This window comes from Camelus ferus, chromosome 5, assembly GCF_009834535.1.
Source record: "Camelus ferus isolate YT-003-E chromosome 5, BCGSAC_Cfer_1.0, whole genome shotgun sequence".
Taxonomy (NCBI): Eukaryota; Metazoa; Chordata; class Mammalia; order Artiodactyla; family Camelidae; genus Camelus; species Camelus ferus.
The window spans coordinates 30,188,021-30,213,685 of record NC_045700.1 but is presented as its reverse complement, the minus strand read 5'-3'; the positions used below and the strand labels follow the sequence as shown (position 1 = coordinate 30,213,685).

The 25,665-nt window shown below is 41.2% G+C and overlaps 1 protein-coding gene and 1 pseudogene across 1 annotated transcript in view; one reads left to right on the top strand and one right to left on the bottom strand.

Annotated features, from left to right (window-relative positions):
- LOC116663621 overlaps positions 1–25,665 on the bottom strand; it is a 544,445-nt pseudogene that overhangs the window by 379,467 nt on the left and 139,313 nt on the right.
- NEB (nebulin) overlaps positions 1–25,665 on the top strand; it is a 226,036-nt gene that overhangs the window by 152,594 nt on the left and 47,777 nt on the right. The window contains 28 exon segments of the mRNA XM_032479425.1: positions 524–622; positions 823–924; positions 1,053–1,160; positions 1,651–1,962; positions 3,317–3,421; positions 3,519–3,623; positions 3,992–4,099; positions 4,878–4,985; positions 5,091–5,204; positions 5,628–5,825; positions 6,196–6,300; positions 6,930–7,034; positions 7,129–7,233; positions 10,121–10,228; positions 12,528–12,641; positions 12,959–13,156; positions 13,481–13,585; positions 14,214–14,318; positions 15,171–15,278; positions 16,350–16,457; positions 17,670–17,777; positions 18,458–18,562; positions 18,667–18,771; positions 19,411–19,509; positions 19,845–19,955; positions 23,886–23,990; positions 24,656–24,760; positions 25,017–25,121. Coding sequence (XP_032335316.1) covers positions 524–622; positions 823–924; positions 1,053–1,160; positions 1,651–1,962; positions 3,317–3,421; positions 3,519–3,623; positions 3,992–4,099; positions 4,878–4,985; positions 5,091–5,204; positions 5,628–5,825; positions 6,196–6,300; positions 6,930–7,034; positions 7,129–7,233; positions 10,121–10,228; positions 12,528–12,641; positions 12,959–13,156; positions 13,481–13,585; positions 14,214–14,318; positions 15,171–15,278; positions 16,350–16,457; positions 17,670–17,777; positions 18,458–18,562; positions 18,667–18,771; positions 19,411–19,509; positions 19,845–19,955; positions 23,886–23,990; positions 24,656–24,760; positions 25,017–25,121 — 3,363 coding nt within the window.

The following is a 25,665-nucleotide window of genomic DNA, read 5'->3' as shown; positions in this document are numbered from 1 at the left end:
CCTAAGAGACTGAACAAAAACACATGAGCCAAAATGCAGTCATTCCCTGTCAGCAATCCTGCAATTTCAGTTGCTGTCATTTAAGTCAGATGTACATTTCCGCCAAATAATCCTGTACTGTCCCTATAGCTTTATGGGACCACATCCATAATATAATATCCAGCACACTCACCGATGCTTGGAATTGTATAAATGGAAAACTTCTTTTGTCAGCCATAGCAGTATACTTGAGAGAAGTTTGTCCAATTGAAAAGAAAAATGCATTGGATACACCTAATGATACGCTACATGACTTGGGGAGCTAAGCAAACCTGCTGCTTTAAAATATGTGGAAAGCATAAGAATTCAACCCACTTGTTAAAAAACAAAATGCTAAGAAGAAAACCAAGTTGCCGAGAAGGTGTCATTGAAATATGGCACTGTACGTGTCTAGTAGAGAAGGATCCTTACATGCAGCTTACCTTTCTCAGCTCACACAGGACCAGAGACTACGACCGTCTAAAAGATCATTTCTTTCCCACAGAAAAAGTATCGCACAAAAATAGAGACTCTCAACTTTACTCCTGTTGATGACAGAGTTGATTATGTAACAGCAAAACAAAGCGGAGAAATCCTAAATGATGTAAGTACATGACTATCATCCTAATTTGCTCAGTTGGGAAGGTGCCGTGTCCAGAGCTTCTCCACCTGCTTATGCTCAGTGTGCAACCATTGTCTGAGATACAGATTATTAACACTGAGATGACTGATGCTGACATTTGCTTGGACAACATAGGGTTTTCTTAACATCAAGTAATTTACCCGCTTGCCTCTCATTTCTAGATTAAATATCGAAAAGAATGGCATGACACCAAGTCAAAATACACCCTCACAGAAACCCCACAGTTGCACGCTGCCCAGGAGGCAGCTCGGATACTGGACCAGGTATGGCTTTTATCTGAGTGCCTGGCACTTTGTATGGGGATGGAAGACCATAATGTAACTGTAGGAGACCTACCCTCCATGCTGACTCCTCGATTTAACCCTTTGTTGTGGCTTTTTCTGTCTTTTAGTATCTCTACAAGGAAAGCTGGGAGAAACAAAAAGCCACAGGTTACATTTTGCCTCCAGATGCTGTGCCGTTTGTTCATGCCCATCACTCTAGTGATGTTCAGAGCGAGGTAATTTATTCTGATATAACTGCTCTTCACAAAGGCTGGACCTGGCCTGTGCAGGAACCCAGTTATGTTGTTAAGGCATAGCACCATGGACAGTTCCTTGTTGGCTGGAAGCCGAGCTGGGCTTGGGGATGATTGGAGGATCTGGTCCCTTCTGGGCCTTTTCCCATGGGCTTTTGGCTTTTTTTTTTTTTCCCCCTTGGCTTCTTTAGAAACTATTGCTTGAGTTCTTTATTTTTTTCTTCTATTCTCTGCTTCCCTAAAATCTCTAGGCCTTCGAATAAAATACTGCTAGAATTAGAAAATAAGTGTATATTTTTCTACTTTTAAATTGATATTTCTTCATACCTATCTATTTGTTTCAATGTCTTTTGACATTTTTTATTGGGGGAGTAACACAGAAAGTTAGGAGACTGAATTTGCTGATGTTTCAAGCCCCCTTGCCTTCTGTGCTTGTCAAAGCTGATGGAACCTTTGTTCTTCCTCCCACCAGCTGAAATACAAAGCTGACCACGTAAAGCAGAGAGGTCATTATGTTGGTGTTCCGACGATGAGAGATGATCCTAAACTGGTTTGGTTTGAGCATGCGGGCCAGATTCAGAATGACAGACTATACAAAGAGAGCTATCATAAAACAAAGGCCAAAGTCAATATACCTCCTGATATAGTGTCAGTGGTAGCAGCCAAGGAGGGACAGAGCCTGGTCAGTGATATTGATTACCGCCATTACCTGCACGAATGGATATGTCACCCTGACCAGAATGATGTTATTCAGGCAAGGAAGGCCTATGACCTACAGAGTGATGTAAGTGATTTTTGTTTCTTAATTATGTAGGAATGCATGATATCCTCTGAGAATTATAAGCAGCATCCTGGAGCCACCAGTCTTTGGAATTTGGAACCACAAATATTTAGTTTATTCCCAGAAGGGAATTGAGGCTGGATATGAAGTAGAGAAAGGCTGGGAGCAGTGATGGACAGCTTTGCCTACTGAGTGTGCATTTCTGAATAACTTTCAGTCTATTTTTTAAAAATCTGCTGCTTTTGTACCATCTCTGCCATCAACAACTCCTCACATTTGCATGGAAAATTATCAATGATTTAAAATAATAATTGGCTTGGGTGGGAACTGAGATTGATTTGGAATTTTGACAATGTTGATGATAGTATAGTCAAGGACCTGGGAATGCCCCATTCTTGCTTTGCCAAGCATCTCATTCCTCAAAGCATTTGTGAAGGAGTTGCTTGCAATGAATCAAAGTGGACACAAAGGACTGATGAGCTACATGAGGGCCCAGAATCCCTTACGCAGAGGTTTGGTAAACCTGAGATAGAGAATATATCTCAGGCCACCTCCCACTGAAGCCTGGACCAGGATCTCAGCCTGCCACCAGCAGTCTGTAGGGAGCAGAAGCACAGTGCATCAAGGTGATGCTCCAGTGCACCAAGGAACTAACCCTGCTGGGGTCATCTCATCATGACTGAAACAGGAACGGGAAGTCATGGACTGCCTACAGCACAGGGGCTGAACTTGAACATCCCACCTCACTGGTCACTGCAGCAGGATGACCACTGTGGAACTTTAATCAGATTAGCAACTCCTCTTCATTTCGTGTGGGGTGGCCTGAGAAAAGCCAGGAATTGAGGACGGGGAAGGGTAGAGACAGGCTTTGTTGGAGGGATGTCTCCCCCTGCCCTACAATACATGAGCATTTACTTGTGTAATTTCCTTTATTTAGTCTAAATGCCCCACGTACTTCTACATAACTATATATACCAAGTCCATCTAAAACTATAACTTCCTTGGTAAAACCTTTTCTTATGCTCAGAGCTGAAAATAACTGTTTGCTACCCTTAACTCTGACAGCATTTGAGCGGTCTTGCTCTCACAGCACTTATACTTTCCATTTTGTAAATAACTTCTCTCTACACTTAGATGCCTTCTTTATACTTATCCCTCAAGTCACCTTGCATAGTTCCTCACTCATAGTAACAGGCTCAAGCAGTACTTCTCGGGTGTATAGATTTCACCATGACTGAATCACTGAGATGACAGCCAGTAGAGAGAAAGCCTTAAAAAGCTTCTGAAAAAAATTATTTCTAACCTGTCTGTCATCCTGTGTCTGAGTCATTTATACTTCTTGTTCCCTTGCTCTCAGAATATCTACAAATCAGACCTGGAGTGGCTCCGAGGCATTGGCTGGATCCCTCTGGATTCTGTGGACCATGTGAGGGTTACCAAGAACCAGGAAATGGTGAATCAGGTACCCAAAGCCTTTCTTACGTAAAGCCTGGCTCCTCACCTGCTGTGCGGGGATGGGAAGGGGAACACCTGCCTCAATCGTCTCCATTTCTTTGCAGATAAAATATAAGAAAGATGCTCTTGCCAACTATCCTAACTTTACAAGTGTGGTAGATCCTCCAGAAATTGTTTTGGCCAAGATTAATGCAGTCAACCAAAGTGATGTAAGTTTGCTTTGTGTATGATGAGGTACAGAGACTGGGGATTTAGTTGTCTGTTGTTGAACAAACTTGCTTAACTCCAGATAATTGCTTGTCAGAAAATGGAAATAAATTATAAGATAACCTCTGGGGCAGGATATTTTAGAAGTCACTAGTAAGTGACATACTGTACCCACTTTTCAAAAATATATTATTGTTCAAAATATTCCATTATATTAGTTATAATATAAATGATATATCATATAATGAAATTTAAGCAGTTGGTTAATCTCTAAATGTAGACCGATTATTATATTCCTAGGTAAAGTCTTATGAAACTTTAAATATACATTTAGAGTAATCAAAGGTTTTATTTTGTTCTCTCTCCTTAGGTAAAATATAAAGAAACATTTAATAAATTAATAAAGGGCAAGTATATATTTTCTCCAGATACACCATATATCACCCACTCCAAAGACATGGGAAAACTCTACAGCACCGTAAGTTCCACTTTATGTGATGTACAGCAATGTTCCTAATTTTAAGCACTTGTCAGTATTCACGCTCTTTGCTGATTTTGTGAACTGAACTTATAAGGAGAGCTATTATTTTTGTTGTATTTAGTCTTGTTTATTGGAAGTAGCATGTTATTTCGGGACTAGTGTTTACCCAACTGGCATTTTTTGAGCCCCTGTGATATTCCAGGCACTGTGGGAGGCACTGAGGAGCTAATGATCAATGAGACAAGTCCTTCAGGAGCCCCTGCAAGCGAGAGGGACATTTCACAGAAACAGACAATAACATAGCAAGCGCTATACCAGCTCTGAGTGCACGTTGGACTGAGCCAACTCCCAACACAGAGAAGAGAGGAAAGGCTGGTCCCTCTTTAGCAATCATGTACAAATATCTCCAGCCAACAACTGGAGGACTCGCCCTTCAGATTTTAATTCAGCGAATCTAAAGGGTGAATATGTGTGTATGCCCAATGGGAAACAATCTTTGATGATTCTCTCCCTGTGTGCAAATTTGTTTTCACTTTTATGAGAACTTTAAACATAGTTAAACTCTGTTAGAAAGTTCCTCAGAGCCTGTAGATTTAATCTGCCACAAGCCAAAAGACTGCTCTATTCTTAGATAGGCACAGTAATGGCTATAAATGAAGATATAAGCTTTGCCTTTAAACATAAATATTTTACCTTGAGTTTGCCACTTTCTTTTGAGTGGCATCTGAAAGAAGTTGAAAGCAAACTTTTGTTGATACTTATTTCTTTGTCCTAGATACTGTATAAAGGGGCGTGGGAGGGAACCAAGGCCTATGGCTATACCTTGGACGAACGATACATTCCCATTGTTGGAGCCAAGCATGCCGACTTTGTGAACAGTGAGGTCAGTAGGTCTTTTTCCTTTCAGGGGTTTGAGAGTCTTTAAGGGGTCCCAAGGGGGCTGGATAGAAAACCCCGCTGATTCTCAATGTTGTACCTTACTTCACAGCTTAAATACAAAGAGACATATGAGAAGCTGAAGGGTCACTACCTGGCTGGAAAAGAAATCAGTGAGTTCCCCAGCGTGGTTCACTGTCTGGATTTCCAAAAGATGAGGAGTGTGGTAAGCAAAGTTCACTTTAACAGAGGATTTGCATTATCAGTCTGCCTATTTATGGTTCAAGATTAGCTGAGGGATGGGAGGGTGAGGAATGAACCAGTCTTGACTTTCCCCCACCCCTGCCAGTTAGCCTCGTGCACCTTTAACATCTATGAGTCTTCACCCTTTGCCTCCCTTCCCTACTATCAAACTCAGTGAGGGCTCTGTATTTGCAAAAAAGAGAAAACCTTTGTTTTCTTTACTCTTTGTTATATAAGGATGGGAAATTTTTAAAGAAGAAGACTATGTTAAAGTATCATTTTTTTAAACTTAGTATTTTCTAAAGTGTTTTCTATATTGAAAACAAGACTCTAAAAGAGATTTGATCAGAATAATTTACATTTAATTCCTTTCTTATTTTTGTTTTTAAAATACATTATTCTTTAGTTGAACTACAGAAGACAGTATGAGGACACCAAAGCAAATGTTCACATCCCCATTGATATGATGAATCACGTGCTGGCTAAAAGGTGCCAGTACATCCTCAGTGACCTGGAGTACCGACACTACTTCCACCAGTGGACGTCCCTTCCAGAAGAACCCAATGTCATTCGGGCCCGAAATGCCCAGGAGATCTTGAGTGAGGTATGATGTCCTTTCTGCAGTTGACCAAATGGCAGGCTTCACCCAGCCCTGCCTGGAGCTCCCATGCTCCCTAAACCCTGCTGCTTTTCAGTACAAAGTGGCACAAGTAACCATTTTCGGTGTAAGCATCCTCTTGGAGCAAAGACACCTGTTTAAATATTTAATCTCTTTAACACTAGACTAAACGGAGCTATTGCTCTCCTCCTAAACTTCTTCAGGCCATGGCATTAAAGAACCTCCAGCCGCTGAGAAACCCACCCTATGACCACTCAGTACTAAGCACAGCCACAGGCAAATAGGAAATTATCAAATGCTCAGTTGTATGTTCAGTTAGTACCTGTCACCTTTCACTGTTCCTTCTTTCCTGCAGAACGTGTATAAAAATGACCTGAATTGGCTGAAAGGCATTGGATGCTATGTTTGGGATACACCCCAGATCCTCCACGCCAAGAAATCATATGACCTCCAGAGCCAGGTCAGCCGTCTTCCTAGAAGGACTGGCTCTCTGTGGATTGATGGACTCCATGGTGCTCTCAGTGGGGGGATAGCAGGGCTGCCCCGTGCCCAGGCGGAGAGAGCGGCGTTGACAGTGAATGATCCAAGGGAACCAAAGGCCCCTGCCCAATAAAACCTTGCCTGGTGGCCTGCTCTGGTGCCAGCCTTCCTCAGTTAGAGTCTCTGCTGTGGTTTAAGGCATAGGCAGTTTATAACAGCAAGTTATATGTAAAGGCATACTTTGACCAGAAGTAGTTAGATTTTGAAGTAAAGCATAGATATTTGGAAAATTCCCCAGCAGAAATTCAGCTCTGAAAGGGCAGACAAATGGAATGTTGACACTGAGGGGCTGCTGTCAGAGATGGACTACAGGCATGGAAAAGACAGAACGAAGAAGGGACCTGGCAAAGACCCAGATCCCACTGTTGGTCAAGAGAAACTGTTAGTTTACAGCCATTCACAGTCTGCGGGACTGTACAACCGTAGCCTCTTTCTTAGGATGAGAGCAGAAACCCAGAAATGAAAGCACTGCTAAGTTGGCACAAACAGCTAAAGCTGATGGCAGACCTGTGTCTTACCATTTTCAGTGACTTTTCTTTTTCTTCACAGATACAATACACGGCAGCAGGGAAAGAAAATCTACAAAATTATAACCTGGTCACAGATACACCGCTTTACGTGACTGCTCTTCAAAGCGGCATTAATGCCAGCGAGGTGCGTCTTCCTCGTACTTCTCTTCCTGGACGAGCGTTACTGTCTTTACATATTTTCAAACAAAAAAGAGTAACCTATCCCTTTTTGTCTGTAGGTGAAATATAAAGAAAATTATCATAAGATAAAAGACAAATATACAACAGTTCTAGAAACAGTGGATTATGACAGAATCAAGAATCTGAAGGACATTTATAGCAGTGTGAGTTGAGTTCTTATTCTTTTCTCTGTATTTGAGTTTTTCAACCTTTTAAGAGACAGTAAGAGAATAAAAGGGACAGGCATCCTTACCTCGAAGGTTTTTCCAATCCTTTTCCTAGACTGCTAAACTTCTACTTTCTTTCCTAAGTCCTCTTAGTTACAATCGAATAAGCCCCAGTTTGAATAGTGCGCTATTTCATGCAGTTGAGTCAAATTCAGCAACTCCTTTATTGCAAACAGGTACTGTTGGAGCTATTCTTTATTGACCCTGAACTTGTTTTTCCTGGCTTCTCCTGTGGCCAGAGCAACAAAGGCACTCATTTGTTCTCCTCTACACTGGTTAATTCAACAAACATCTTAAAACTTTATTTTGAAATAATTTTAGATTTGCAGAAAAATTGCAAAAATGGTACAAAGAATTCCTGCATACTTTCCTTGGTAGTACAACTACCAAAACTAAGAAATCACATTAAACATTGTTACAGTGTTAATTATAGACTTTGTCCAGATTTCAGCAGTTTTTCCACTAATGTGCGTTTCTGTGCCAGATGCCAGTCCAGGATCCCACACTGCATCTGGTTGGCATAATCTTTAGTCTCTTCCAATCTGGTAATTTCTCAGTTTTTCCTTGTCTTTTCCTGATCTTGACACTTTTGAAGAATACTGGCCAGTTATTGTGTAGCATGTTTCCCAGTTTGGGTTTATCTGATGTTCTCTCGTGATTAAATTAAAGGTATGCCTCTGGCAAGAATAACTCAGAAGTGATGTGCCCTTCTCAGCACATCACAGCAGGTGGTACATGATGTCAGTAACTGGTGAGGTTGACCTTCATCGCTTGGTGCAGGTTGCTGTCTGCTGAGATTCTCCACAGTAAAGTTACTACTTTACCTTTCTTATTAATAAATATCTTGGAGAAGATCCTTTGGGATTATGCAAATATCCTGTTTCTCCTCCATCTTTCTTTCATATGTTTTAGCCTCCAGTGATAGATCCTACCTGCAATAATTATTGCTGTGGGATATGCCTACTAGTGATTTTCTGTTTCCCTCAATCCTTCCACATTTATTAATTGAAATTCTTCCATAAGGAATAGCTGTTCCTCCTCCATTGTTGGTTTGCCTATTACTTATTTATAAAAGCATAGGCTCATGGGTATTTATTTTATTCTATGAGAGAGAGTCTAATGCTATTGTTATTTACTTTGTTGCTCAAATTGTTTCAGCTTTGGCTATTGGGAGCTCCTTCAGGGTGGCTCCTGTGTCCCTTTGGTATGCCCTCATATTGTGGGGTTTGAGCACTTCCTCACTTCTTGGCACCACAAGATGCTCCAGGCTCATCTTGTATTTCCCCTATTCCAGACCTAGAATCAGCCACCTCCCCAAGGAGTCCTGGTTTACTTTATTGGAGAATGGCATTTCAAACCAAGAGCTAAGTGCTAGGTGTGCTCCTTGCTCTTGGGATGTCGTTGCTACTAGGTCCTTTAAGTGGACAGAGCTTAGAAATATGTCTGTGTGTACTAACCCATGTATTCACTGTATGCATCCATATCTGTTTTTGTTTCTATTACTTGTCTAACCGTATCTATATTTTAAAACCAAAAGTTCATACTGATACCGCCAATGCAATTCAGCACCACAGGATTCATTCTGGCCTTCACCCTTTCCTTATTGGTAATTTATTTTTCCAACTTGTAACTTTCTACTTCCTTTCCAGTAAAAAGCTTGGTCTCATTATCCTATTATATATTTACTTATTTGTGCAACACTTGTATGCACATAAAGTATTTTCAGAATTTCTAACACATACTCCTGTGAGAAAAAATTTACTGACTAGAGTGCAGTATTTTGTGAACAGTTATTTTTGTCCATAGCCTTAGAGTGTCCAGGCAAAATACCATCTTCCAAAATAACTTAAAACAGTTGTTTTCTTCGCTGCTTCCTTCACTGTAGTCTTTTCATGCATTTGTAAAATATTTAGATTTATTTGTTACATTGTGCATTCCATTTTAATCCCCTCCCCATTCTGGTTGATTCCCTGGTTGTTTGTTTTAATTTGCATACAGTAAATTTCACTCTTCATGGTATGTAATACTATGTCTTTTAACAAATGTATAGAGTCATGTATTCACCATGACAGTCAAGATACAGAAAAATTCCGTATCACCTCCAAATTTCCCCCTCGCTGCCCCTCTCCTCTCTTCTGGCATCCACAGAGCTGTTTTCTGTTTCTATAGTTTTACCTTTTCCAGAATGACATGTAAATGGAATTATATAGTATGTGCCATTAGGCCTGGCTTCTTTCTCTTAGCAAAATGCATTTATGTATTATGCACATTTGTGCCTACATCAGTAGTTTATTCTTTTTATAGAGAAACGGTATTCCAAACCACAGTTTGTTTTTCCATTCACAGCTGAAGGACATCTGAGTTTCTAGTTTTCAACAATTATGAATAAAGCTGCCAAGCACATTTGCATATGGGTTTTTGTGTGTGCATTACTTTTTATTTCTCCTGGATAAATAAATACCTAGAAGTGGAAACATTTTTTGAGCTCTCACTTGCCACATAAAAGTAGGAAAACGTAAATATATACATTTTTAATGTTAGTGGTTTTCATCCTCTAGACCTATAGAGAAATGAATATGGCATCGAAACCTCCGATACTGTCAAACTGCGATAAGCGCTATGGTGGAGAACAAAATAATGGACTCTGAAATTATGGTCATGGCCTTAAGCCAGTTCTTCCCTTAGGAGTTCTTCGACCCTGCAGAGTGAGAAGATCCGGAGGTTGTTAGGGAGTATCTGAGAAGGACAGAAACAGGAAAATTCTGCTGCTCAGAAGCTGGCCAGGTTGTTTCTATATTCACAAGCAGATTTCTAACCCCTACAGAACCTGTACAAGGAGGCCTGGGATAAAGTGAAAGCCACCAGCTACATCCTGCCTTCCAACACCATGTCCCTGACACACGCCAAGAACCAGAAGCATCTGGCCAGCCACGTAAGTTGAGTACCAGTGTGGTAGTCTTCCCGCCACCTTTTGCCTTCCCTGCTCTCCACACCCAGAATTTTTCTGGCTGATCCCTATGTTGCCAAAAGTATCCCCTAGCACTCCCAAAGGGGCACACCAGCGACTAATTCCAGGTGCTTACTCCCCACAAGGGCTGTGGGCTTACAATTCCTCTCCAGGGCCCTGAGGTCCAGAAAGAGTCACAGACACTTCCATGAAAGACACAGGTGTGAACCTTTAGGCTGCCTGCCTGTGAATGACATGGATGGATACTCTGTTTTAGCCAAAAGCAGGAATAGAAGGAGGACATAATATACCATTGAAAGTAGACTCTTTTTCAATAGAATGATTTGGGCTTTGGTATAAAAATAAACCAGTGAATGTGATAACTATTACACTCAGCCCCAAATACATGATTGAAAAGTAAATAGTCATCTTTATGAAATACAAAAATTTAAAAATTTTTTGAAATTTTATCTTTTAAAGCAGAACTTTTCTTAAGTATAGACATAATTGTTTTTAAAAGAATCCTAAATCACACGAGCTGTTCAGATAGTCTTATCACTTCTAACCCTTTATGCCTAAAAGATTCTTCTGTAAAAATCTTTTATTATAAAATTACCTATAACCTTCGTAGCAGTTCTGATAAGCCTAGTTCTCTTTCAGAAACTTGACCTCTATTAGAAATTTATTTTGTATTGCAAATCCACACACACACACAGACAACTGAAGTTTTGTGAATTCCTTTGGACATCACTATTTTACAGAAGAGAACTTACTGCTACACTGAAGACAATGCACTCCTGATTTTTCAATTTCCTTCACTTAAGTGCTAGTGACCCAGGAAATTGATTTCACTACCCTCTGGTGGGCCTAGAGAGTCATAGTTTTGAAAAAGACTTTGTTAGACAAGATAAGGAATTACTTGAATTTTTTTACCCAGGGGGAAAACTAAATATGTATAATTTTTCCCAGACCCAACTCTGTTTAGAAGATTGCAAACAGACTAGCCCAAAGGAGCAAACTTTTCATTTGGGAAGAGAATTTTTGTAGATAGAATTCAGAAAGCTCAACAAAAGGTTTTCTTTTAGTTGTGAAAAAAGTCACAGAGGCAGGATTCTCTCAGCAAATCATTCTTGGAACAAAATTGGACCAGAGAAATGAATTTTTTTAACATTTTTTATTGATTTATAATCATTTTACAATGTTGTGTCAAATTCCAGTGTTCAGCACAATTTTTCAGTCATACATGGACATATACACACTCATTGTCACATTTTTTTCTCTGTGAGCTACCATAACATTTTGTGTAAATTTCCCTGTGCTGTACAGTATAATCTTGTTTATCTATTCTACAATTTTGAAATCCCAGTCTATCCCTTGCTGCCCTCCGCCCCCTTGGCAACCACAAGTCTGTATCAGAGAATTAATTTTTTAAAGAAGGATTCCAATTTTAGTTTAAAAAGATGTCTTTGCTATCTTCTTTATAACTGAGGAATGGCTTAAACATAAGGACCATGTGAATGTTCTGGAAAATTCTGATGGGAATTTTGTTTGGTTTCCAGTCAGTGAAGGGCTTGGCTTAATTGGAATTCTGACATGAAAACTCCTGTCTGTCTGTCTGTCTGTCTCTGTCTTTTTTCTTTTTCCTTTTTCTTTTTTATTACTGAGATGTGGTCCTCTGAGTTGTGAGAGAATTATTATTTCATCATGTGCTAAGAGACTGGATCCCTTACCTCCTAATTCATGAAATCATGGAGCATTAATTAATAGGCAGTATGGCTTAAGAACTAGACGTTGGTTTTCCCACAGAAGTTAGTTGCACTGTGTTTTTGGAAAACCTTGTAGAAACTGAAATTCAAGTATTGAGTCTCTTAAGCATCAGGCTTGTCAGTTATTAAAAACAAAGAAATTCCTGAGCACATTTTTCATCTTTCATTTATGGTTAAGAAAAACAAAGCCAGTATCACAAAAGAGATTATTTTAAAATTATATGATCTTTAGAATTAGTTGTAGTTACAGTTGGAGTACTAGTATTACTATGGGAGTTTTAAAAATGGTCCCTAAAGGACTTTTATGTGTAGTCTGATCTAATCCCCAGGGCAATCCTGTGGCAGGTTCCAATGCCACCTCTGCCTCTGCACAGACAAGGAAATGAGCTTGGGAAGTGGTGGCCCCGAGGTGGCCAATCTCAGAGTCGGGTCCTGTTATGAAGTCTCATGCTCCTTTAACAAAATGCATCAATTGCTTACCAAAACTATGTTTCTCTCTTTGTCTTTTCTCTCTTTAGATCAAATATCGGGAAGAATATGAAAAATTCAAAGCTCTTTATACTTTACCCAAAAGTGTTGAGGATGATCCGAACACAGCTCGGTGCCTCCGAGTTGGCAAGTTTAACATTGATGTAAGTGATCCAAAGGCTGACTTCAAATTGAAGCCAAGGGATACAGCCACATCCTATAAATCAGAATGTGTTCTATTCAGCAGCACATATGGCACTGATTGTGCACATGTGAAGACGCTAAGCGTTATTTTAGCCCATGCTGCTTCTCCCCACCCCATGAATCTCTAGAAAGTGTTAGAAACTTCCAGTCCCCATCCTTCCCCCAACTGATTGCTGCGAGTTGGCTACCCTGACTGCTCTGGCATCTACAAAAGGCACGTACCGCCATGATTCCTTGCATAATTCCCCGTGTAATTGGCATGTTATGGTCTTCACAGCGCCTGTACAGGTCAGTTTATGAGAAGAACAAGATGAAAGTCCACATAGTGCCTGACATGGTAGAGATGGTTACCGCTAAGGATACTCAGAAGAAAGTCAGCGAGATAGACTACCGCCTACACCTCCATGAGTGGATCTGCCACCCCGACTTGCAAGTCAACAGCCACGTCAGGAAGGTCACAGACCAGATCAGCGACGTAAGCCCATTCTTATGAAGGTTCCCCCTTACCCAGCCCCAAGCGCCCACCCTGAAGAGAGACAGACTCACCTGTTTCTCCACCTCAGCCCTCTCCCAGCATCACTTTCCTATATACCCGTGTGTCTGCCTGGAATTCAGAGCTGTCCCTGGAAGCAGGGCTCTGCGTGCCGATGTCTCCAGGACACCCTTGGCCTTGTTGTATAACGTCTTACTTTTCATTCCATAAAGTCATCCCGGGTCTAAGGGGCATCCACGTCTTTGGTGTTAAAGTTACAGTCAAATTTTAGCTTCCTGATCCCCTCTATCTGTTGCAATCTTCTAGATTGTGTACAAGGATGACCTCAACTGGCTGAAAGGCATTGGTTGCTATGTTTGGGACACTCCTGAGATTCTCCATGCCAAGCATGCTTATGATCTACGCAACGATGTGAGTTTGCCTTGTTTTTTTGGTTAAGCGTGTTTCCTTCTCTACATAGTCTAGAGTCAAGGGGAGAGTATGTAAGATACAGACATTGTCACAGCCAGCTGTGTCTTAAGTGGGTTGAGGATGGCTGAGCTGGACGAAGATGCTGAGGAGGAGAGCAGTCTCTTCTCAGGAATGCAGACGATGCAGATGAGCTGTGCATTGTCCTCTGGTGGAGAAGGGACCCGGCTCTTTTCTCCCCTTTTGCACTATTTTGGGTATATTAATGAGCATATAATTCTCATTATTAGAAAAATCTCATTTGTCAGGAGTTTGTGGTACTGTAGACAGGATATATTTATAAAGAGAGGATTTACTAGGCAAAACAATATTGTAGTCAAGATTTTAGTAAGAAAGCAAATATTCCTAGGAAAGCCATTGTCAAGCCTCCTAGAAGACTCTAGAAGAGCCATGTGACTATAAGTATTGATTATGCTGATTGTTATAAAATTCAAATGCATTTCTGGTCTGTTGAATAAGTGCTAATGTATGTAAATGCCCTGAGTTAAAAGCAACCAAACCCTCTGTGAAAACCAGTAATTTCTAATATAACGAGTGGTCTAACACAGGCTCCTTTCCTTCATCTCGCCAGATCAAGTACAAAGCTCACGTGAAGAAAACAAGGAATGACTACAAGTTGGTTACTGACACCCCCGTCTACGTCCAGGCTGTCAAAAGTGGGAAACAGCTAAGTGATGTAAGACCCAGTGGAACAGTTACTTCATACAGAACAAAGACGGGCCACCACTGGAGCAGAAGTGGGAGAAACCAAAGACAGGGCAGGGCCAGGCCTTCTCTCAGTGGGAGACCAGAGCTGATGCCTTAGAAAGCACTTAAGATTCTGCTCTTATTTCCTAGAACCTGATGTATTCCACCAGTTTCCTGGGATAGAGTTGTGAGTGATTCAAGTCTGTGAAATCCTTGGTGCTTTAGAGCATCTCAAGTTGCTTTTTGTATCCTTGTGTCATGAGCAACAGTTTATGCCTTGTAGTCTTGGCCTCCTGGTACGTGAGAGCTCCCCCTGGTAGAGTGCAGAGGGAGAAGGCCCTGCAGTTACAGATGTGGCTTCGACCACACACCATCCGTGAGGCTTGAGAAGAGCACTTCATCCCCTGAGCCTCAGCACCCTTATGTGGACCAGGGGAACATGGACGGAAAGCGCCCCCTGTAGAGGCATGGTGACAGCGCAGGCAGGCCAAACAGGCACAAAGCTGCCTTTTCTATTAACCCCACAGGTGAATAAGCAAATATTAAATCCCACCAGTGAGTTAGAATGTGAAAACCTATCATTTAGGATCTCTTAGTGATAAAGTGTCCATTCTTCCTTTTCTTATGCCTGAGCTGACTCTTCCACTTACTTCTCAGTGTGGGGTCTGCACCCTGGCTCTTGTCCTGTTGGAAAAGGCGCAACATAGGAGAGAGTTCTCCAGGCAAAGGGAAGCAGGCTACCTTATTTTAAAATAAGAAACTTGGGTTTCCATTTACTTTGCTTCTTTCTAACCGTGCTGCTGCAGTCGGGATCAGTCACTCTGCTCCTCTCTGTACCCAGGCCGTCTACCACCATGACTACATACACAGCGTCAGAGGCAAAGTGGCTCCAACCACAAAAACCGTGGATTTGGACCGAGCTCTTCATGCGTACAAGCTCCAGAGTGAGGTGAGTGGTGAGAGCTGGACAGAGTACCCGTCAGAAATCCAGGATGCCGCCTACAGGCCAGGCTTCTGTAGAAGTGGCCTCACCTTGGGCATCTTCAGCCTGACCTTGTAATTAATTGTAAAGGCTGTTCATTCACATGAGCTAAACAAAACAAAACAAAACACAATGCCTCGCCTGTCTTCCTTCTTGGCTGAGAGCAAGCAATGGGCATCTTTGGAGCAAAGCTTACAAGTTACAAAGAAGAAGGCCAGTCTACTACCTCTGCTCTCAAAGAGCTTAAAATCCAAGACAAGATGGCAAAGACAAGACATATAATCACAGAAGACTATTTACAATAAGAAATACACCTAGAAGTTGCTGTTGGAATTCAGAAGAGAAAGAAACTAGATTCCACTCACATATTTAATATCCCTGTTCTGGGTTATCTGGTGGTGCTACTTGGGTCTACTTTTAATGCTACTCTCCTATACTGAATGTTAAAAGTAATTTAGTTTTTAATATTTTAAACACTATTTTTCCTCTTTTAGCGCCCCCTTTACCGTCACAGATAGAAACTCCTTTCCTCCTTCTGCTAGGAATATGAGCATTCTGACCTCTTCACAGCTTGACATCAAGACACTATGTTTATGGGGCCCTGAGGGGTTCCAGAGATGTGTCTGAAAATTACAACTAGCTCGGGAACTGGTGATGGCTTGAACATCACCTAAGGGTAGGGTTAACGACAGAGGTGGCACCAGCTGCCTGCTTTCTTTACTTTTCCCTGATTCTTGCTAGATGCCATGCAGTCAACCAGGGATTTGTTTAGAAAAATTATAGAAGAATTATTTTCTATAAGCCCCTTTATTTGCTGCTTTTTTTTTTTTTTTTTTTGGAAAACAATTTGTTAAGAGGAATCTGATTCATTGCTTGGCTCTTAGAATTTACTTCGTTTCTTCTTGAAATCAATTCAGTAAGCATAAGTACATTAAGGATCAAATTGAAAAACCTAACAGGAGCTGGCTCTGACTTGTTTAACGTGGATCAGTTGTCTGATGTAGGTGTCACTTAACCTGCTCTTCCTCGTCCCGGCAGAATCTGTACCGGAAAGTTGGCCTGCAGTCCCTGCCCACTGGGTATAGGCTTCCAGTCGACACCCCTCACTTCAAACACACCAAGGACGTCCGATACATGAGCAGCTATGTAAGTGGTTCCCTCCTCATTAAGATGGCTTTTTGAAGTGGGAGGGGGACGCATATTAATTTATAGCTGATCCTCATCCCCCTAGTGACGGCCTGAAGGTTCAGCATGATACAGTGATGGAGCAGGGGAGGGGAGGTGGTGCATCTTTTAGGGGTGCTATGAAAATGGCTTGCTCCTGCAGTTTCGTGGTGCCTGGGTGTCTGGGTGAGTTAGCATAGGACTTTCATGGGTTTGCATCTGCATGAGTCGGTTACCTTGCTCAGGGCTCACAGCCGCCATGATGCCACTACTTTTGTTGACCTTATCACAGAAGCACCCTGAACTATCCCAAGTCATATACTGGAAATGCAACTTCATATAAGCTCTACTGCTGTGTGGCAATAGAATTGTCTTCCTTCTGCAGTATTTCATTGCAGAAGGCACATTTCTGTGTGTTCCTTTGAAAAGAAAGGGCTTGTTGCCTGGCTACTGGCTCTGATTCTTGCCTCACTACTTACTCTCTGTGCCCATTTCACAGGAAACTCAGAGGAGTAGGTAGGCTCTCACTACCTGTGGCTTGACCAGGCATTAGCTCTGACATCAGCCTTCCCCACATATGCTGACTGGGACCTGATGAACAAGGCCTAGAGCAATGATGGCTATACCAGTGACTCTGGCCTTCAGGCCCTGCCCACAAAGCAGCCATCAGCTGAAGAATAAGCTCTTCTTTCCCTTTTGCCCTCCAGAGTCCTGGGGGTCAAGCCTGCTGTCCCGCAAAGTCTCAAAGCCAGTGGCCCAATAATATGATTTCCAAAGCAGAGTCACAGATACAACATTTTTAATCAGTCTATAAAGCCAGTCATCAACCTTAAAAATAATCTCATTTCTGCTTTGGATTTATTAATTTTCTAGCCTCACTGGGGCTAAAAATATAGGGTGGACTTTTTTATTCTTTCTTTTTTTTTTTTTTATTTTGCATTTTGCATACCTACATGCAAACAGATTTAAATCTAGGCAAGCATGAATTTTATTCCTTCCTGGTCCTGGCTTTATTAGCCAACAAAATAATTTTCAAGACTCAAATTATTATTGAAATTTTGTCAATGGCTTTTCTGAATACTTAATGCTTAGAGAGTAATTTTCAAATGAAGTGACAGCTCTTTTCCATTTGAGAAATGTAGCATGACTCTTTGTTCAGCCATCAGCGATCCCATTCTCACTTTGCTTTTGCAGTTCAAGTACAAAGAAGTTTATGAACACCTCAAGGCATATGGGTATACACTTGGACCCAATGATGTCCCATTTGTCAATGTTCGGAGGGTCAACAGTGTTACCAGTGAGGTACTGTGAATGTTAATTCTGTGGGGGAAATACTGAGTTTCAGATTTCAAAGACTGTGGCTTTATTTGAAATACATTAAGAATTAATTGTGGGGGAAGGGAAATAGCTCAATGGTAGAGCACATGCCTAGCATGCGTAAGGTCCTGGAGTCAATCCCCAGTACCTCCGTTTAAAAAAAAAGAATTTTATTTCAGCTATAAACCTACACATCAGCAAGGAGTAAGGGGATCCTTTTTTGTCACCATTTTGATACTGGTGTCCCTTGGCAGTGGTTTTTTGTTTTTGTTTTAAATATACTTGGTAATGCCATTGTAGAGACCCTGTTCTGTAGATTATAACGCAAATTAATTCCTTCTTTTGACATATGTATTCAAAAATCTTTAATAAGATTGCATATTGGTCTGACTCATGAACTTGGTTTTCTACATAAACTATTGATTTGAATATCTAATTCTACTATCCAGCCATCTGATAGAAAGTAGAAGAATTTGTGCTCAGACTTCTTTGCCTAAATAAAATAAATATCATTTTCTCCTTTTTCCTAATTTCAATCATTTTTCTATCCTTAATCTCGTCTCTCATGGCTCTTTAAATATGTAAAATATTTGATTGTTGATTAGTGTATAGATGCCCTCATCATCCTGCACTAAACACCAGGAATGGTTCTTCCCCCAATGCAGAGACTGTACCGACAGTTGTACCACAAACTGAAAGACAAGATCCACACAACCCCCGACACGCCTGAGATCCGCCAGGTCAAGAAGACACAAGAGGCTGTCAGCGAGGTGGGTATTTTCTTAGGAGAGAGAGGAGGCCATGGAACCCAGGGATAAATGTCAACCATTTATTTGGTCTCTAATTTATGTGTTTATGGATTTTTTTTCTTTAGTTGATTTACAAGTCAGACTTCTTCAGGATGCAAGGCCACATGATCTCGATGCCATACACACCCCAAGTGCTCCATTGCCGCTACGTGGGAGACATCACCAGTGATGTAAGCATCTCATAGGGGTCTGTCTGGAAGACTCTTACCAAAAGGCAGGCTTGCTTTCTGCGTGTAAACCAACCAGTCTTTGAATAATCTTTTGCACTGAGTGCTTCTAAACTGAGTGTACAACATGGAAACAAAATAGTGTGGAAGCAGGACCCCACCATTCTCTAGCTATGGAAGCAGTAGTAAGAGAATCACTTGGGAAATAAAAGAATTGCTGACCATTATTCTACATTCAACACTGAATCATTACCAACTTCTCACTCCAAGTGGCCTCTGTCCCAGGTCACGTTTAGTGTCTTTCTCCTGCTCAGCCCTACTCCCACCCCTCTAGCAACTTCTTGTTGCCCTTTTTTTTTTCCCTCCCTAAGTGTTTCCCTCTCCTAACAGACAACTCCATTTAATCTATGCTTTTTTTTTCCATCAATATAGTAATAAAATAATAGCTGTGTCAGCTCAAGGTTAGCAATTTTAATTTTTAAAACCTATGATCTATTTGAGTGCAAGCAAACTAAGAGTACAGGGTGGCTGTGTTGAACCAAAATGAAAGATACATCAATAAAACAGTGTCAGTACTCTGTCTTGTTTGTTCTTGATTTGTATTTGCTCATGACGAGCTATATCTCTGTTTTTGTGACACAGATTAAATACAAAGAGGACTTGCAGATCCTGAGGGGTCTGGGCTGCTTCCTGTATGATACTCCTGACATGGTCCGCTCCCGGCACCTGCGGAAGCTCTGGGTGAGTGCACAACTTCACAGCACGTAGCTACCCCTACGTCAGCTTCAAGCTGCTGGGCTGGAAGAATCTTTGCCTACAGCTTCTTTTCAGGGGAAATTTGCCATTAACCCACTTGAGCAAGTCATGACCCACTTAAGATGATCTGTGCCTCCTATAAAACGTAATGCGCTTAGTTAAATGACAATTGTTTTTGTTCCTGCTGGGGAAGACAGCCAGGATACTGAGAGGGTCAGCGTGGGTCACACGTGCCAGCCATTTGAAAGACAATATGTGACCATGACCTGCAGTTCCTTAAATGGTTAATCAACTTGTATTTCCATTGCTGTTTGTTGAAGTCTAACTACCTATACACTGACAAAGCAAGGAAGATGCGAGACAAGTACGAAGTGGTGCTTGACACCCCAGAATACAGAAAAGTGCAGGAACTGAAGACACATCTGAGTGAGGTAAGTAAACCCGTCACTACAAGGGACTCATTCCTCCAGTGATCTTTTTTCCGGCAACTGTATTAGGCAAAAATCTCCCGTCTGCTTTTAATTACAGAGTGGCCACTATATCTAAGCAAGTCAGTTGACCTCACTTTGCCTCTGTTTTCTTATTTTCTCCTTTTTAAGTAAGTGGAGGATATTGATACTTGCCTTACCTATGACTCGGACAGCTGAGAGCTTACATGATTTTATTATAGGTTAGCAAGTCCTTCTGTCTTACACTATTGTTGTAGTCTCCAAACTGAATTTATTTCAAAACTTTCTCTCTCATTAATTCCTACTATCAGGGACCCTAATCGTGGCAGTGCTATTTGAAAAGTTCTGCAGCCCACTCAGTAAATTCCAGTCGACGTAGTTTCATTTTCATCTGCCCCAACTGGCACTGAGGCACCTGATTTATTACAGTTAGTTGGGCATAGATCTAATGCTCTCTTGTAGACTGTTGGGTCCTTGAGGGTTGCCTCCAGCTTACTTAGATGTGCATCCCATAGTCCCAGGGCCATAACGGATGCCCATGTTTTCCAAATTACTAAATGTGCTTCGTGAAGATAAGGGCATCCCACAGATGTAAACGGTTGCTCTGAATGGTTAGTGGGCCATTCTCATTCAACTCTCAATTTGTCTTGTGGCCTCATCCATCAGACCCCACCAGGCTGTCAGGTCACTTCATCACTGACTCCCCATCCTCAGTAGCTCTGGCTGCTGCTTAGTTATCACTTTTGTTCTTAGACTTAGAGGTGCCTTTGCAAACCGAGTGTTGCCCTCAGTGGAGAGAATGTGCAGCTTCCTGCACTCTTAGTGAGCCAGAGGCAGAGGATGATTCAGTCTTCAGCTTTTACAAATGCTACATTGAACCCATTTACTTTCCTGAGAGTTTCCCTCCATTATTTCAACCAGTGCTAGCACTCAGATAGGAAAGCTTATGTTATTATTTTTCTCAGTAAAGATGTCTCTCCATTCTGGCTAAGTATCAGAATAATCTATGAAATATTCTAAAACTACCCTTGAGTGGGCTCCAACCTCAAGCCCCACACTAGACTGATTCTCTATGTCTGGACATCTTTAGGCTTTTAGCTGCTTCGTGGATAATTCTAATATTCAGCCAGCATTGGAAACCACTTCTTTATAAAGTATTATATATTCCCTCCAGCCACCCAATAATTAAAAGTTGTTTGATAACTAAAAGTACCTACTTGTATCTTTGAAATACCTTTACTTCTCTTAGCTATCTGGGTTCAGAACTATCTAAAACTTTAATTTCTCTTCTTCCCAATTCCTATTGGGATTTTGTGCATATTATGCATCAACACTGAGGAAGAAGAATGGATATTTTTTTAGCAGTGCAATTCCTCTTTACTTACCTCACTGTAGAATGACCTGGGCTTGATAAAATACCAATACAAGCTACTACCCTGGATTCTGCAGGTCTTGGGTAGAGCCTGCAAATCTGTTTTTAATAAGGACTTTAGGGTTTTTCAGGATAAGGAAAGTTTGAGAAACATTGGCCCAGTAAAAAGTGTGATGGCCAAAAGTTCAGGTTGTTGACTTTTGAATCATTTTTAAATTGTGTGGATTTTTGACATATATATTTGTAGTATCAGGAAGCAGAGATGTTATCCCAAGGAGTATAAACAACACATACCTAAGTACAGGGGAAGTACACTTCAAAGAGAATTCTAGAAATGGTCTGAGAGAGTGGGGTCTGAGTTCCAGATTTACTTCCAATTTGTGGCATGACCTTGTCTCATTCAGAACTTCAACACCTCAGTTTCCTGAGCCAAAGAATTGGACTAGATAACGATTTGGGCTCCTTTTAACCATGAAATTCTATGAGTTTGTCCATTTGATTTATTCAAAATTCAGCCTGGGAGAAACAGTAAATTTCTATTTTGTTTATCTCCTCTCTTTCAGTAGTAACACCACAAACAGCCACAAGTAGATGAGCTACATTTTGTTTCAGCTTGCACTTGTATATAATTTAGATGTAAAGAAATGGATATGTACATACACATGTATATACATATTATTTATTTCCTATGTTTCATGTGTTCAACTGGCATTTGTATCCATGATAGAATTTATTTGTTAGCCACTTGTACTTTATGATTTGCCTCATTATATTAAATATCCTCAAAATATATTAGAGGACTACTGTTTTTCAGATCTTTTATCACAAGGTAATAAGAGAATGATAGAGCTGATCTCCTGCGTTCCATGGGCTCATGATCTCTGAGAAGAAACAGACATCAGTATGATGAATGTGTCCTGTGGGAATAATCAGGACAGTATGGGCTCCAGGAGCTCTCCAGGCAGATAAGAGGGGACGAGAACTCCAGGTAGACAGGACGGTATGGGTGAGTGGCTGTAATGAGCTCTAGAAATTGAGAGTAGTTTCAAACAGCACCTGGGGAATGTGGAACACTGTTGGGAAGTGAGACCAGAGACATAGGACGGAAGCCAGGTGGTGAAAACTTGTGGCTGCTATGTTAATAATCCTGGGCTTGATGAAAAATTACTGAATTATTTCTGCACAGGATGGATCTGAGCATTAGGACCTAATTAGATCTGAGCTTTAAGAAAATCTCTTTCTCAGATTTGTGAAAGATGGGTAAGATATGTGAAGTGGTCCAATAGAGGATTTGGGAAGGTGGTTTAGAGGCTCTTAAGGATGTGTCGAAAGAAATAATATAGAATGCTGAACTAGGGCAGTGGCAGTGGGGAAGGACAAAAGGTCAGACTTAAGGACTACCACAAAGTTGGAGCCCAGGATTCATGACCACTCTGATGTGGGAATGAGGGAGAAGGAGTCTAGGATGATGCCCCAAGTGTCTGGCCTGCATGACTGGGAGACCAAGGAGCCATTTAGCAAAAAGAGAAAATAGAAGAAGCATATTTAGGCTGGAGATGGGGGTAATATAAAGAATTCTACATTGAACATGGTAAGTCCCCCAAGTTCAGAATGTTGTTGATAAATTGGAGCTCAGGAGCTCAGGAGAGACACTGGCTATTAATAAATTTGTAAATTATAAGTGTAAATTTAAAATTATAAATTCCAAATTTATAAATGTGGAAGTCATCAATCTCAAATTGACCATTGAGGCCCAGGGTACTCAAAGGATGAGATCACCCAAGGAGAAGGTATAGGGTGAAAGGGGCCAACTTTTAACTTCAGCTGATAGCACTCTTTAGGGGAGGGCAGAACCAGAGAGGGAAGCTGAGGAGCACCCAGAAAGATGGGAGGCCACCAGGGGAGAACGGTGGAATAGAAGGCAGAGAAGAGGGTATCTAGGAATGAGACTGCTGAGCAGTTACAGTTGCCACAGAGAAGCATTCTAGGATTTGGCAATTGTAACATTTTAATGAGGGTTCTTCACTGGAGTGGCTGGGTGGAAGCCACACTATTGCCTTGAGAAATTAATCAAAAGAGAAAAAGCAAAAACACATAGTCCGCTTGGTTGTGAAAGAAAGGAACAAGGCCATTGGCAGAAACTGGAAAAGGCTTAATGAAGGCAGGGACTTGGGTCTGATTGCAGAAGGGAGAGGGGTGGAAAATCCAAGAGGGTGGGAGATATAGAAGGGAAGTGGGTAAGTGCTGGAACAGGATCCTAGAAGAGACAGGTGAGAAGGGACCAAGAACACAGCAGGAGGCTGGAATCTTGGACAGGCTGCAGAATGTCTCTTATTTTTGATACAAGGGGAAAAAGAAAAGGAGGACTGGACTGGAGAGGTAAGTAATTATTGGTTTATTGGACAGAATTAATTGGACTGAGATTGTTACAGCAGGAGGGCCCCTGCCTGCTTTTTCTATGAAGTCAGCAATAAAGGTGTCTAAAGAGCACAGAACATGTTGATGAAGCAGAAATGATGTCGTGACTATTTTATTTCCAGCTGGTGTACAGAGCTTCAGGCAAGAAGCAGAAGTCAATCTTCACTTCCGTTCCTGATACTCCAGATCTTTTAAGAGCCAAGAGAGGGCAGAAGCTTCAGAGTCAGGTAACGTTCATAAATGAAGGTTCGTAAACCTGCCGCGCTGGCATCACAGGGGATGTTTCTGTGTGCCTGGCCACTCCTGGTCAGTAGCAGGCAGACCCTCGCACTTGGTTGTCCTTGATGCAGTCTCATGCCTGTTAACTTCAGGAAGCTGTTTCCTTTTAGGCCATCGTAACTACAGTTACGTTTTACATAAGCAGGTAATGCTATGCCTTCTTTTCTAAGTTCTACTCATCTTTCATCATTGGATGAGTGGTCTGTGGCCTCCAGGTATTAAAAATAATTTTAAAAATTCATTCCATAGGACCTACCTATTGTCCACAGACAAATGAAACCACATTTCATGCATTCAGGCAAAAATGGAAAAAAAAATTGTTGATGACTCTATCAGGATCCTTTTCTATCAGCATTCTTTATCACGCGATGAAGATTAGACTGGGCCATACTCAGCAGTAAGAGTGCTAAATAACTGCGTATGTGTGTTCCCTAGTGTGAGACACAGAAACAAATACACAGAAACACACGTAACAAACAAACAAACAAACAAAATAGGGCAATAACAAGTAGATACCACCTTCCTATTTTAGAATTAGAAATGAATAAAAAGGACAAAATACAAAATAAGAGGTGATTTATCGCTATGACATCTGATCTCTATTATTATTTAGTATCTGTATGTTGAACTTGCCACCAAAGAGAGGCCTCATCACCACGCTGGAAACCAGACCACGGCCCTGAAGCACGCCAGAGACGTGAAGGACATGGTCAGTGAGGTAAGCCGGGTATTCGGCACCAAGACACTGGGTTAAAGAAACAAATCCTTTGTTAAAACCATCACCTGCTGCCTCTGATCGGAGAGCTCGTTTCTATAAGTTGTGCTCAGCAGCATCAAGACACAGAAAGCAGAGCTGTTGTCTTAACAAGCATGAGACATTGTGTCCCTAGGCTGGGTCTGTGACATGGTTGTAAATTGGGAGGGATGAAAACACTTGAACTTAAATTTCTCTCTCTCCTATCTTTATTTCTTAGAAAAAGTACAAGATTCAATATGAAAAAATGAAGGACAAGTACACTCCGGTTCCGGATACACCAATCCTCATCAGAGCCAAGAAGGCTTACTGGAATGCCAGTGATGTATGCAGCCCTTCCTTCCTTCTTCTGTGGGAGGGACAGTGAAGTTGGAAGTACCTGAGAAGCATAAGATACTTGATTCATTTCCATAGTTCTAAGTCCTGGCCCACAAGGATTAGGAAAAAGACAAAAGCACAAAAAAACTCAGGCACAAACAAGACCATTTGGCAAAGTCCCTAAGAGTAATCCAGGGAGATGCTAAAAGCCTATTAGTTTTCTCATTGATCTTCTGAGCAAAAACATAACCCTTTCTTGTAATTCTTTGGTAGCAGTTCCTAGGAATACTTGACAATTAATTATTGTTATTCATAAAATCATGTTCCTGGAGCAGGTCAAACATGGTTTCAAATCTTGATGCTGTCCCTTGCCTGCTGTATGATTCTATATAATCGACATAATTTTTCTGAGACTCTGTTTTCTGATATATGGAATGATGGTAATTGTGATAATTAGGCTAAACAAGATAATGGATATACATGTCTAGCACAGTGTTGGGCTCTTAGTTGACACTCAGAAAATGTCTGTTCCTCTCTTCTCTTGATTGCCT